Source organism: Cyprinodon variegatus, unplaced genomic scaffold (assembly GCF_000732505.1).
Source record: "Cyprinodon variegatus isolate N-32 unplaced genomic scaffold, C_variegatus-1.0 Scaffold550, whole genome shotgun sequence".
In the NCBI taxonomy this organism is placed as follows: Eukaryota; Metazoa; Chordata; class Actinopteri; order Cyprinodontiformes; family Cyprinodontidae; genus Cyprinodon; species Cyprinodon variegatus.
In genome coordinates this window covers 398,042-410,274 of record NW_015151003.1, presented here as the reverse complement: position 1 = coordinate 410,274, position 12,233 = coordinate 398,042, and the positions used below count along the sequence as shown (strand labels likewise).

The window sequence follows — 12,233 nt, the reverse complement described above, 5'->3', positions numbered from 1 at the left end:
AGTTTCTTTTTCCTTTCTGAATGTAAAATTTCTAAAACCATGTAAATATATTAGAGAATAGATTCCAGGCGGTTCTGCTTTAGGCAGGTCAGATTATTCTGCATCAGAACCAGCTGACCAGAACTCTAGGTCCAGCCCGTCCAGGTTAGAAAGTTTCTGTCAGCAGAGATTCTGCCATCCGGTCTGGATCAAGCCCAGAGCCATAGAACCTGGTTCCGGTGGATGCACCTGTAGCTCACTTACAGTCCTGACATGAATGTCTGTCTGCAGACACACCCAGATCCGCAGATCCTCTCACTTTCAGCCCCCCCTTCCAAACCGGTCCGACAGGTTGCAGAGCCGCTCGGTTCGGATCAATCAGAGTCCAGACGGATCGGAACTTTGTTCAACATCCACAAACAGATCCAGGTGTCCCGGACCGGAACCAGAGCGGTTCTTACCTCTGATGGTGGCGGAGGTGGCATCATCCAGGAGACTGGAAGCAGAGACCCCCATGGTGCTGCTGACGGATGAGGATCCACAGGTGGACTGGAGCTCAGGTGGAGAGCGGCCAGGAGCAGGAGGAGGAGGAGGAGGAGGAGGAGGAGGAGGGTCCGCCCCGCCCTCTTCCTCCTCCTCCTCCTAAAGGATCATGTTTAGAGACAAACTTTTGGACCCAGAAGGTTCCTGTGAATCATTGATGTTTATTAAATATCTCTGATGAATCCGAACCGTCAGAACATCAGAGGTTCGGTCTCTGAAATGAACCACCTGAGAGCCCAGCTGATGTCACAGCTCTAAGAGCCTCTGATTGGTTAATTCCCATCAGATTGGTTAAACGGATAAGCACCTGAAACTCTGCTTCCTGGTATGACGTCATTTTAAAACAAAGTAGAGGACAGTGGACCCAACAGGTCAGGTTCATCCTGCTGGAGGTTCTGATGGTCAGACATCCGATATGAGATGGTTCTGCTCCACAGACCAAGGGGTTCGGTTCTTAATGGGAAACTGGATCAGAACCAGGATGAGAAAGCAGCACTGAGTAACTTCTAGGGAAGCCCTGCAGTGGCTGGGTTCCACAATTATTAGACAAGTTGTATATTTGAGGATTATTTTCAATATTTGGNCACAATCGTTTTCAAAATCAACCCAAAAGACTCTTTAATATCAAAATGTCATATTTTTGGAAGTTTTTTGTTTCTTTTTTTTTTATTTTTTTAGATTTGGCCATTTTATGAGGATGTGTGTGTGTGCAGGTAAATATTACTGTTATTAGGCAACATAATGATTATATACCTATCTCACTTGTTTATTTTCCACCAGGTAAACTAATATAACAACTCAAAATTCAGAAATAAATATTTGTGACATTCAAAAAAAAAAACAAATCAGTGACCAATAAAGCCACCTTTCTTCACCAAAACCTTCCATCCATAGTTTCTGTCAGTGTCTTGATCTGTTTGCGATCCACGTTGCGTACAGCAGCCACCACAGCCTCCCAGACACTGTTCAGAGAGCTGGACTGTTTTCCCTCCCTGTAGAGCTCACATTTCATGAAGGACCACAGGTTCTCCATGGGGATCAGATCAGGTGAACAAGGGGGCCATGTCATTATTCTTTCTCCTTCTAGACTTTTTCTGGCCAGCCACGCTGTGGTGTATTCAATGCGCGTGACAGAGCATTGTTCTGCATGAATATCATGTTTTTCTTGACTGATGGCAACTTCTTGTACCACTGTTTAAAGAAGCTGACTTCCAGAAACTGGCAGTAGGTCTGGGAGTTGATCTTGACTCCATCATCAACCTGAAAAGGTCCCACAAGCTCATCTTTGATGATAGCAGCCCATACCAGTACCCTACCTCCACCTTGCTGTCATCTGTGTCGATAAGGAACTGGCTGCCATTTACTGACCCAGCCTGGTGCCCATCCATCAATCTGGCCCATCCAGACTCACTCTCATTTCATCAGACCAAAACACCTTGAAGAAATAAGTCTTCAGATATTTCTTGGCCCAATCATCTTGACGTTTTGTGTGTCTTGTTTAAAGGTGGCCTTCTTTCAGCTTTCCTTACCTCTGCCAGGTCCCTGAGTATTGAGCACCTTGTGCTTCTCGGCACTCCAGACATGTTGCAGCTCTAAAATAGGGCACAACCGGTGGCTAATGGCTGCCTGGCAGCTTCACGCTTGATCCTTCTCAATTCATGGGGAGTTATTTTGCATTTTCTTTTTTTCAACACGCTTCTTGCACCCCTGTTGGCTATTTCCCATGAACCGCAAAATGACCCATTTTGCCAAAGGAAAGGAAGTATTGATAATTAAGCACACCTTATATAGGATATTGATGTCATTAGGCCACACCCATTCTCATTATAGAGATGCACACCACCTGATTTACTTAGAAGTAGTTGGCTTTGAAACCTATACAGCTTGGAGTAGGACAACATGTATGATAAGGATGTTATGGTCGATATACTCATTTGCCTAATAATTCTGCACACAGTGTATAGAACATAATATTGGGCCAATAGATTGGTCAGCATTTCCAGTGCTGCTTTTAGATGATTCTCATGTGCGGCCAATCAGAGAGGAAGAAGCCAGGGTCCAGAACAAAGAAACCAGAACAAAGACTGTAAGGTTCTGATGGAGCTGACATTTTGAAACATGAGGACTGAAAACATGCTTGAGTGATATGAATGATTCTGAAAAATGTATATCAAACTAACAACTTAGCATAGATTTTTACAGATCTATCATTACAGATCCACACAGAGGTTCACTGCTACACAGAGAGGCATTGTGAGAAAGTGAGGCTCTCAGGTCTGTATATGTTACCTGAAGGAAATATTTAAATGTCGTTCTATCAGCCACTCAATGATGTAAAGTCATATTTTAAACCTGGATATATGTCTATGGATTATTTCCAAACCTTTATTGTTGTTGTTTTTTTTGCTAAGGTGTGTTAACTTTTATCTTTACCTTCACATGACCAATAGCTGGTGTTTCAAATATTCTCTTATTAGCCAAAAAAAATAAAAGTAAATAAAAAAAATCTTCTTTGTCCACAGAATCGACTCCCTCAGGGACTTTGAACTTGGTGACGTTTTTATTTCACTGCTGAAGAAAGAAATGTGGAGTTTAAAGATTTGTTTAGGATTACCTGTTTGGTACCNAAAAAAACCCCACAGAAAAGAGCAGGAGTCATTCACAGAAAGATTTATTTGTGCTTCTAAAAGACGGATAAGAAAAATAAAATGAAATACTGTTTTCAGTAAATTAGATTAAAATCAAATTAACAGATTCATAAAAATGTGCTAAATGAACGTCATCAGGAAGGAGGAGCTGCCATTTTCTAAGGCTTTCCCGGGCTCAGACGGGGTTCTCGGTGCTGATGCTGGTCTGGGTGCTGCTGGTACCGACGTTTGTACAGGTGGGGGCGCTGTGGTTGCTGAGGACTGATTTGAACTGCTGCAGCGTGGCGTCGGTTCGGACCCCCGTCGGGTCAAAGTGAGTCCGGCTCACCCTGAAGCCAGCCTCTGTCAGGTACTGCAGGAACTTGTTCAGCCTGTGGAGCAAAAATAGAGGAGTTCTGGTTCCATGAACCCAAATAACTGGAACAGAGTGAGAAGGAAACATAGTGCCCAGAGACATAGCAGTGGCAGTATCATGCTGAGGGGTTACATATCTTCATATGGACCTAAATCTGGGTTGGTTTAAACTGGACCCCAGGTTTTTCTGACTCCCTTCAGGAGCTGGAGTCCATCTGTTTGCAGATGACGAACCCTTCAGAGGATTGCATCATCATTCTTCTAAACGTCTCCTTTGCTGTGAGACAAACTCAAGGAAGTTCTGCTTCCCCAGAATATGTGGGTCTGGTTTGGTCCAGAGGTTTGTGTTTGGATGAAATCACACAAAATTTCCAATATCTAACAGCTTGGTTTTCAGCCATCAATCATCTTAATTATGCCTCTCTACGTTTTTTTTTGAGTTTGTTTTATTTTCCCAAACTCTTTATGTCTCCATGGATCTTTTTTTTAGTCATGCTGCATATTTTGAGGCCTTTGTAATTGATGTTGAGTTGTTGATGTTGTGTGCTGGTCCCAGATGACTCACTTGGGCATGTTCATTCCCCGGATGCTGTGCCGGTTGACGCTGTAATAGAAGGGCGGATGTTCCAGGGAAGAGTCGGCCTTTAACTTCTTCACTACATTCCCAGATTCCTCCCCACTTTTCCTCTTCCCTGCAGGAAATACAAACATCCCACTGTTTTATTATGCAACCATGAAAAACACTGGTTTAAACCTAGTAAACAGTAAAACCCAGAAAGTTAGTAAGGACAACACTGACCTCTAGAGGACTGATGTAAAACTACACGTGTCCAGAACCATTATTCCATATATTTAGGATTTTAAACTTTTTTAAAGCTCAGAACCTTCTGGTATTTTATTGGTGATTAATAATACACTGGTTTGTTTTTTATTGTCTGTGCAGCTACTTTATATATAAAATAATAACTACTACTACTGACCGGACTCATCAGCTGGACCTCCATCCTCTGCACTCTGTAACGTCTTGATAACGACTCCACACTCCACTGCAGCAGAAAAACAGTGGATTCAGCATTTCATCCTGCATATGTAACAGACTGTGTCCAGGCTGAGATGGTTACCCTGGTTGGTGAGAGCGGACGACCCGTGCACCAAAGACTTGAGGGGGGTGCACTCAGACTCGCAGATCAGAGTTTTGACGAGTGGCTGGATGTCGTCCATGCTGTGGTGCACGGCTGCAGACAGCATCCTCCTCAGGAAGCCGGTGTTAAACAGAGGACCAGACCTGCAAACAGGGGCATCAAACCCACCTTTCTATTTGCACAGAAATAAATGTTTCAGACTGAGAAGTGACCTTTACTGTTTAGAACCATTTACTCCACATCTGGTCAGTTTAATTAAGGAAAACACGATCTGTCTGATTTGGTTGTAAATAAATAAATCATCATTTAGTTCTCCAGAATCATTCAGAGAGTTTGTTTTTAATTTAAGTTTTATGTTTTTACCACAGAGGTCCCAGCTGCACCGCGGTCCTTCCAGGCAGACTGCCATGACAGTTACAGGGAAGTGTGTCTACAAGAAAAATAAAGCATTAAAGCAAAATGTATATTTCAGTCAAAAGTGACTTTCCTTCAAATACAGAACATCAACAGAGTTGTGTGGGGAAAAAGTTGCTGTCAATGTTTTTTACAGGAATTAAAGTTATTTTTTTTTTCATATGATTAAGTTGAACTAAACATCAAGATTAGCTTTAAAAAATATCCTATTAATTAAATGATAAATAAAAATAAGTAAACTGATCTGATTGGTGAACATGAAAGCAGAAGATCCTCTAAAACAAAAATTATGTTAAATAAATCCAACTTAACCGGCTTAAGCTAATTTATATAAGATGCTTTATAAACACATAACATCAAGTTAAACTATACTAAGCTAAATTAACAAAAAGCGATCTTCAAATAATTAGGAGCTTCACTAGGATCTGCTCAGAAGTATCAACACACATGACTCGACCAAAGTATCGTAGGATTTCAGGTTTATAAAAAGATTAGATAAAAAAGGCTAAAAACTGGGAAAAAAAAAAATACATCAGCTACACAAAACTACGTGTATTTAAACCAGGGCTCCGAACCGGTTAAAGAACGAAAACCGGAAACGAACGGATTTTTACTACGAACGAAAACAAAAACTAAATGGTCTTCAACTGTTATGGAACAGAAATGTTCTGAAATCCACAAAACCGGTTAATAATGTTTTTTGTTCTCTATATATTTTTATTAAATTTCACAAAAGCATAGCCAGTGTCAGTGGGAAAAATATCTATTTCTGGTTGTGTGTTCACTTCGCCGCCGCCAGGCTCAATCCAGGCAGCTGTTAATATTTCCTCTTCCTTTTCCTACCCCAACCCCAGCACGATACTGAGATGCAACTGAGCAATCAACAAACATAAACAAATGTAACTGAGTTGAATTAATAACTTTAACTTGGTAATTCACAATAAAGGTTGCAAATATGTCTCCCTATTAGACATTTCTAGCTACGAAAAACGAATCAGCATCTACACTAGTCATGTGAGCTAACTAGCCAACATTAGCTAACTGAACTTAATATTAGCTGGCTAGTGCGGTTGTTACAGATTGAATGCTGCAATTTATTTTGGCTTTTACATGTTTAGATGGAATGGAACCAAGAAAACCGGATGAGGAAATATTTCTCGTTTAATGCAGCATCAAATCAACCAAACACTGCAGAAACGATAAGAACGAACAATATTTTGCGTTCTGAACTGGTTCAGGGCCAATATGTTGGTGGCGGAACACATACCAACATACCTGAATCGTTCAGAACAGAAAGATGGAAAAACAATTTCGTTTTCAAGCCCCGATTTAGACTGAAGCTAAATGAGCCTATGGTATGCTAATGCTAATTCAATGAGCCAATTCACACAACTACTCTAGATGTAACGAACCTGCTGAAATCTAAGATAAGAAAAAAAAAGATAAATAAATAAAGATCTACAAAAAACTAATATAAGTATGGATAAAGATAGGATAAACTATGCTAAGGTTCCCCTGAAAACAGGTTAAAACAAGATGTCATGCTATGCTGTCCCTAAACCAAGTTAAAATTAACTAAGTTAAGCTTGGCTAAAGTTCAGTAATCTTTGTAGTTGGGTTAAAATGAATTTAAAATAAGCCAAATGCAACAATAGCAAGCTAAAAATCGAGTAAACTAACCCGTTAGTGTAACATGTAAGCTAATCATCAGTAAACGTATCCAGCTTGAATATGCCAAGGTACAGAACAACATTCTAGGCAAAATAAACAAACAAAAACAACACAACAGTAGAACATTAGGAAAAAATAAATTGCATGTAAATCTTCATCTCACGTAGGTTTTAAAATTTTGTAAAATGAGCCACATCTTAATGAATCCCATTTTTTAAGGTATTGACATTGAGTTCCCATTGGGGGAAACAACCATTTTCTACTGACAACAAAAAACATGGCGCTGATCAGTGGGGCTGCTGGACATTCAGCATGGTTTATGTCAAACTGCAAGGATGACAGCAGCTCACCGTCCACCATGTTGCCTTGTTTCAGGAAGACTCTCTCCTCACACCACTGGCAGTGGACCAGCTTGCGAAGCCTCTTGGCCGACTCGTCCGCTTGAGTCGGACCTCTGAGTACCCTCACAACCACCAGCACAAAATGCTCCAACGCCACAGTCAGCAGCACCTCGATGCCTTTGTTACAGCGTGCCGCCGCTCTGCAACCATTAAGGGAAAGTCACATTAATAGTCCAAAGTCTCCATAGCAAACAGATGGAGAAGGAGTCCTACCTGGCCACGGCGGCAACAACCATGCGTGCAGCCAGCTCTTTGAAGTACTCTGTCCGGACAATGTGGCAACCGTAGTGGCGCAGGGTGACGTTGGGTGACTTGGCATAGAGCGAGCCGGTGTCTGTTGATGTCACCGAGATGATGCCAAGGTTTCTGACGTTCCTGAAGGCAGCATCCAGGTAGTTAACAGCCGTGCCGAATGGATCCAGGTGGCTGGAAGATGAGACGTTTGGGTTGAGAGACTAGAAACATTTGATGACATCAGAATTTTCAGGATGTGTACGAAGATAAACTTACATATAGTCAAAAGGTCGCAAATGCATGATGACATTGGCGTCCATCTTGGCGACCTCCACGGTAGCAATAGGAGCCGTCTCTGCCTCACCACCAACCTTATCGGTTCCCCGAGGGCCTCGAGAGCCTCCATCCACTCGGATGTTGTTCAGCTCACAGTTCTCTTTAATCATTTTGATGCACGTGTCATTGATGTCCGTTATGGTCACTTTGACGGCGTTACGAAGGTGTTTGGCCCACTGGAGGCCCATGATGCCTAAAGGAAAGCATGACACAAAATGAACTCAGCGACCTTTAATGTGGGCCCAAGTCTGAAAACGTTCAGACATTAGACCTCCAAGAACTGACCAATGTGTCCAAAGAACCGTGAAGAAGCTTGGGCTTCTCAGATCAGTTATCATGATTCAACAATGGGCAGGATAAACTGCGCCAAAATTTCCATCACAAGGAATTCAAAGCCAGAATCAGTACCAACCCATTTCATTTACCAGAGAACATCTGGAAATATTCTTTGGACTAAAAAGTCAAAAGTAATCTTGTTAGAGGTCTGCGTCATGTTACAAATGGAGGAAAACTAGCAGCATTACATAAAAGAAACACCTACAGCCAATCACGGCGGTGGTAGCATGATGGTCTGTAGCTGCAGTGTTGCAATGAATGGGGACATTAATTTTGCCATCAGCTTCTGACCTAAAGTGCGACTAACTGACACCATTTACCTAAACCAAACAAAACAAAACAATGGTTTATGGGTGGCCTAATTAAAGTCCAAGTGAGATGGTTGGGCATGAGCTGACAGGGGTTGATAGCACTGTGGGCAAGCATTGCATAAAGTGTTTAAAAAGAGTGTTTAAAAAGATTGTCTTTAAAAAAATGTATTAAATTAAACGTTATTTAGAAAATTTAAAAAAAAAAGATTTGAAACTGAAAACAAATTATTAATGATCTTTCTCAGATTTAAATGTTTATTTTTTGTTTTTAACTGCTGTGTTCTCAGCATGGGGGCGGGGCTTAAATAACAGGGTGTGGGTTGATGACTGACAGATTAAGTGCCTGAACAAACTATTCCAAGATGTTGAATTCAAGAACTGTGGGAAATAGAAATAAAAAAATTGTTTTTTGAACATTTTGGCCCCAATGCAGCTCCGTACGCTGGCAGCTGATTCTACCTTAGTAACGGAATTGTTTGGACTCAGCTTCCCTGATCGTCTCAGATCATCTTAACTTGATATTAAAACCTGTTTGATGATGAAAATATCTCAGGAGGGAGAAAATATTTTCTCACACTGCAGCGGATCATTCTTCACAGCCAGACGATTTGCTGATCCAGCAGCACCGCCTCTGTCCGGTTTCGGTAGAGCTGTTCTCACCTGTTGCTCCAAACGCGTCCAGACACTCCAGCGGGCTTCTCTCCTCGGCCAGAACAGCGAGGGAACAAAACACCAGCTGCCTGCAACAAAAACACGCAGCTTTAGCGGACCTCCATGCTGGTTCTGATCCGGGTTAACCTGAAGCTCCTCTGCACCTGTTGGTCTTCATCTTCCGGTTGAAGTAGGTGTCGCTCTTCAGCGGGGTGGTGTGGTTCGGCAGGAGCTGGACGTTGGTTCCGAGTTCTTTCATGATCTCGTAGTCCTGACCCGACGGGGCTGTGGAAAAGCAGACCCAGTTTCAGAGGGAGGGTGGTCTCTGTGGGGTTTGGTGTGACGTGGTGTGGTCCTCACTCGGCTCCTCCACCTGGACCTCTGAGCTCCCGCAGTAGCTGGCCTCCGTCTCTCCTTTGTTGTCATGGCGTCTCAGGTGGCTGATCATGTCGGTCCTCCGGGCGATGGTGACAGAACAAACAACGCAGTGGTAGTGGGCCATGTGTCTCCCCGCCCCCTGGAGGAGAAACAGAACAGTTTGGACACAAGGTTCAGAACTCATGAAACGAAACAATCACAGGCTTACTTCATCAGAACCATTCTGTTTCTAGGGTGGACTGATTGAAGAACCTTAAACTCCTCCTGGTTAATGGTGGGAACCTTTTTCAGAACCAAGTAGGAAGAAGCTGTGTCCAGGTTTCAGCCATTGTCAAACTGACCAGAAGACAGGTGGAAGAACTCCTCCTTCCTTTGGTTTCATCCACAAAACAACAACAAACAGCATGATGCTGCCACCGCCGTGCTTCACAGCAGGACTTCTGGAGGGTTCATTATGAAATGAAAACATTTAAGATGTTTTTAAGAATACTGTTTTAAACTAAATAAGATTTAAAACTTGGAGCAGAATCTTTAAAGAACTATAAGGCTAACAGCCAAACTGCTTGCAGGCAGATTTCTGTCCAATCAGGTCAGACCTCACTGTATGTGAAGGAGCAGGAGTTCAGCATTAATGATGAACTGGTCCTCCAGTAATTTCTGAGGACAGACTTGATTTCGTGGTGCCTCCTGAGATCCTCCTGAACATCTGAGCCGATTACTTACCCGGTTTTTGAAGAAAGGCTAGAACCAATCCACACAGGTTTTAATCCTGTGGGCTAGACCTGAACGTCTTAATGTAGGCCGATGACACTGTGTTATCCTGCTGAACGGATCAGAACCTGCTGAGTTTAACGACTCCGATCTATGGAGCCTGGATATTACAGGTAAACTTAATCCAGAGAAAAATCCAGATTCTTGTTCATAGAAACACCTGCAGCTGCAGGTTGCTGCATCAACCCCCCCTAGAAGAACCTCGAACACAGAAAAAAACTGTCACTCCACTGTGACCCCGCCCCTCTCACCGGATCTCCACTCTGGCTGGGCCTGGGGTTCCTACAGGGCAGGTGGCAGATGCACATCCTGCTCCCTGGAAGGAGATGGAGGTCAACAGGCAGATCAACAGCAGGTTCCAGTTTGATTCAGTGAAGAAAACAAAGCGTTACCCTGGAAATCCACGTAGACCTTCCAGTGGAGCTTCTGCAGGTGTCTGCGTAGTTTGTGGCTGTAGCAAGCTTTGAACTTCTCCTCTGGACAAAGAGGGCAGGACTTCCGCCCCGCTGGAGGGAGAAAGAAAACATCCAACAGTCATCAGGATCCAGCTGAAAAAATCCTCAATTATCTATCAGCATGTTGGATTTTAATTCCACTAAATGTTTTATGGAAATGAGAAACTCTGACTATTAAGAGTTGAGCCTGAAGGAGTTTATCTGCTTAAATATTTTGTTTTTGAAGAAGAAAATGAACATTGTAGGTGGTATTGAGGGACTGAACTCACCCCCATTTAGGTCCACCAGCATCTCCAGGCCTTCCAGCTTGGTCTGGATGGAGATGTGTCTGTCTGCATGCAGGGAACAAATATAACAAGCTTTTATTTCATGCATCTGTTACTGCGAGTCCACAGATGGGCAGCTGATCAACTTATTTACCGGAGGTTGTGGTTGAAGGTTTGGTGTCACTGTCTGCAGCTTGGACCGGCCCCCCGGGAGCCTGAACCAGCGCCCCAGGAGCATCCTCATCTGCATCACCTTCAAAACCAGACGAGAGGAATTTAAATCAGACTTTCTGCTCCAGTTTGAACTTTAAAATTCTTATTAAAAATACAAAAAATCATGAGAATAAAAAAACAAAACACATTTAATTTAAAAAAACAATATCCTTAGATGATAAATTTAGACAGACTTTCTTGTCATTTTGTACACACAGAGTGTATACAAAAGAAATTTCAGTCAGTACAGCTCTAAAGACATTTCAATTTTTAAAGTGCAGCAGTAAAAAAAATTAAACATGTTCATCAAATGTAAACATTAGATTGGTGTATGATTTACAGTTTTTCCAACTTTCAGCATTATTTTATTATCTTTTTTTTTTTAACCCCATTTTATACAGCAGTTCAGCAGTCTAATGGCAGTGGGGTGGAAGCTGTTGCAGAATCTGCTGGTCCTGCATCGAATGATGCAAAGCCTCTTCCCAGAGGGCAGCAAGGAGAACAGCTAATGGTGGGGGGGTGAGGGGTCACTGATGATGTTACGGGCCTGGGACACGCAGCGCTGGGATGAAATGTCTCTTATGGAGGGAAGAGGAGCCCCAATCATCTTCTCTGCTGTTCTCACTACTCTCCTCACCTTCTTCCAGCCTGTGGCGCTGCAGCGTCCACACCACAGAGAGAGACAGCTGGTCAGAATGCTCTCTATGGTGCTTCTGTAGAAGGTGGTGAGGATGGGTTGGGGCAGGCTCACATGATGAACAGTTACTTTTCAATTCTTGAGATATTTTTATGATCTGGAATTCAGTAACATCTAGTAACCAGTAAGATGAAAGGTTAATGGTTCCCAAACTTTTCCAGTTTGGTACTGTGGATTAAATTGATTTTGATGAGACACCAGAGGTTTGATTTAAAAAGCGGGTTTATGGAAAACTCTAAGTTTTCTTAACCTGAAAACAGGGAAACTGAGTTTTCCAGTTCACAAAGAGAGTTCCTCAACTCTGTGTCTGTCGCCATAGTAACATTCTCCCTCAGAGCTAACCTGGCCGGTAGCAGTGTCCTCTGCCTTCGCTCTCCTTACAACCAATAATAGTGTTTTATTTCCTGATTTAGTCAGATTTCTGTCATAGTTT

At 42.6% G+C, this 12,233-nt stretch overlaps 2 protein-coding genes across 2 annotated transcripts in view; both read right to left on the bottom strand.

Moving 5' to 3' along the window:
* The window catches only part of fam129a (family with sequence similarity 129 member A), a 36,152-nt gene extending 35,571 nt beyond the window's left edge, over positions 1–581 (bottom strand). The window contains exon 1 of the mRNA XM_015391589.1: positions 441–581. Within this exon, the coding sequence (XP_015247075.1) occupies positions 441–495 (55 nt within the window). The 5' untranslated portion in view covers positions 496–581. The remainder of the gene's footprint in view (positions 1–440) is intronic.
* A 2,602-nt stretch (positions 582–3,183) lies between these two features.
* trmt1l (tRNA methyltransferase 1 like) overlaps positions 3,184–12,233 on the bottom strand; it is an 11,694-nt gene continuing 2,644 nt past the window's right edge. The window contains exons 2-16 of the mRNA XM_015391594.1: positions 11,045–11,143; positions 10,894–10,956; positions 10,562–10,675; positions 10,421–10,485; positions 9,381–9,537; positions 9,185–9,305; positions 9,030–9,109; positions 7,663–7,915; positions 7,366–7,578; positions 7,102–7,292; positions 5,030–5,096; positions 4,646–4,809; positions 4,505–4,570; positions 4,090–4,216; positions 3,184–3,541 (exon numbers count right to left, since the gene is read on the bottom strand). Coding sequence (XP_015247080.1) covers positions 3,346–3,541; positions 4,090–4,216; positions 4,505–4,570; positions 4,646–4,809; positions 5,030–5,096; positions 7,102–7,292; positions 7,366–7,578; positions 7,663–7,915; positions 9,030–9,109; positions 9,185–9,305; positions 9,381–9,537; positions 10,421–10,485; positions 10,562–10,675; positions 10,894–10,956; positions 11,045–11,143 — 1,976 coding nt within the window. The 3' untranslated portion in view covers positions 3,184–3,345. The remainder of the gene's footprint in view (positions 3,542–4,089; positions 4,217–4,504; positions 4,571–4,645; positions 4,810–5,029; positions 5,097–7,101; positions 7,293–7,365; positions 7,579–7,662; positions 7,916–9,029; positions 9,110–9,184; positions 9,306–9,380; positions 9,538–10,420; positions 10,486–10,561; positions 10,676–10,893; positions 10,957–11,044; positions 11,144–12,233) is intronic.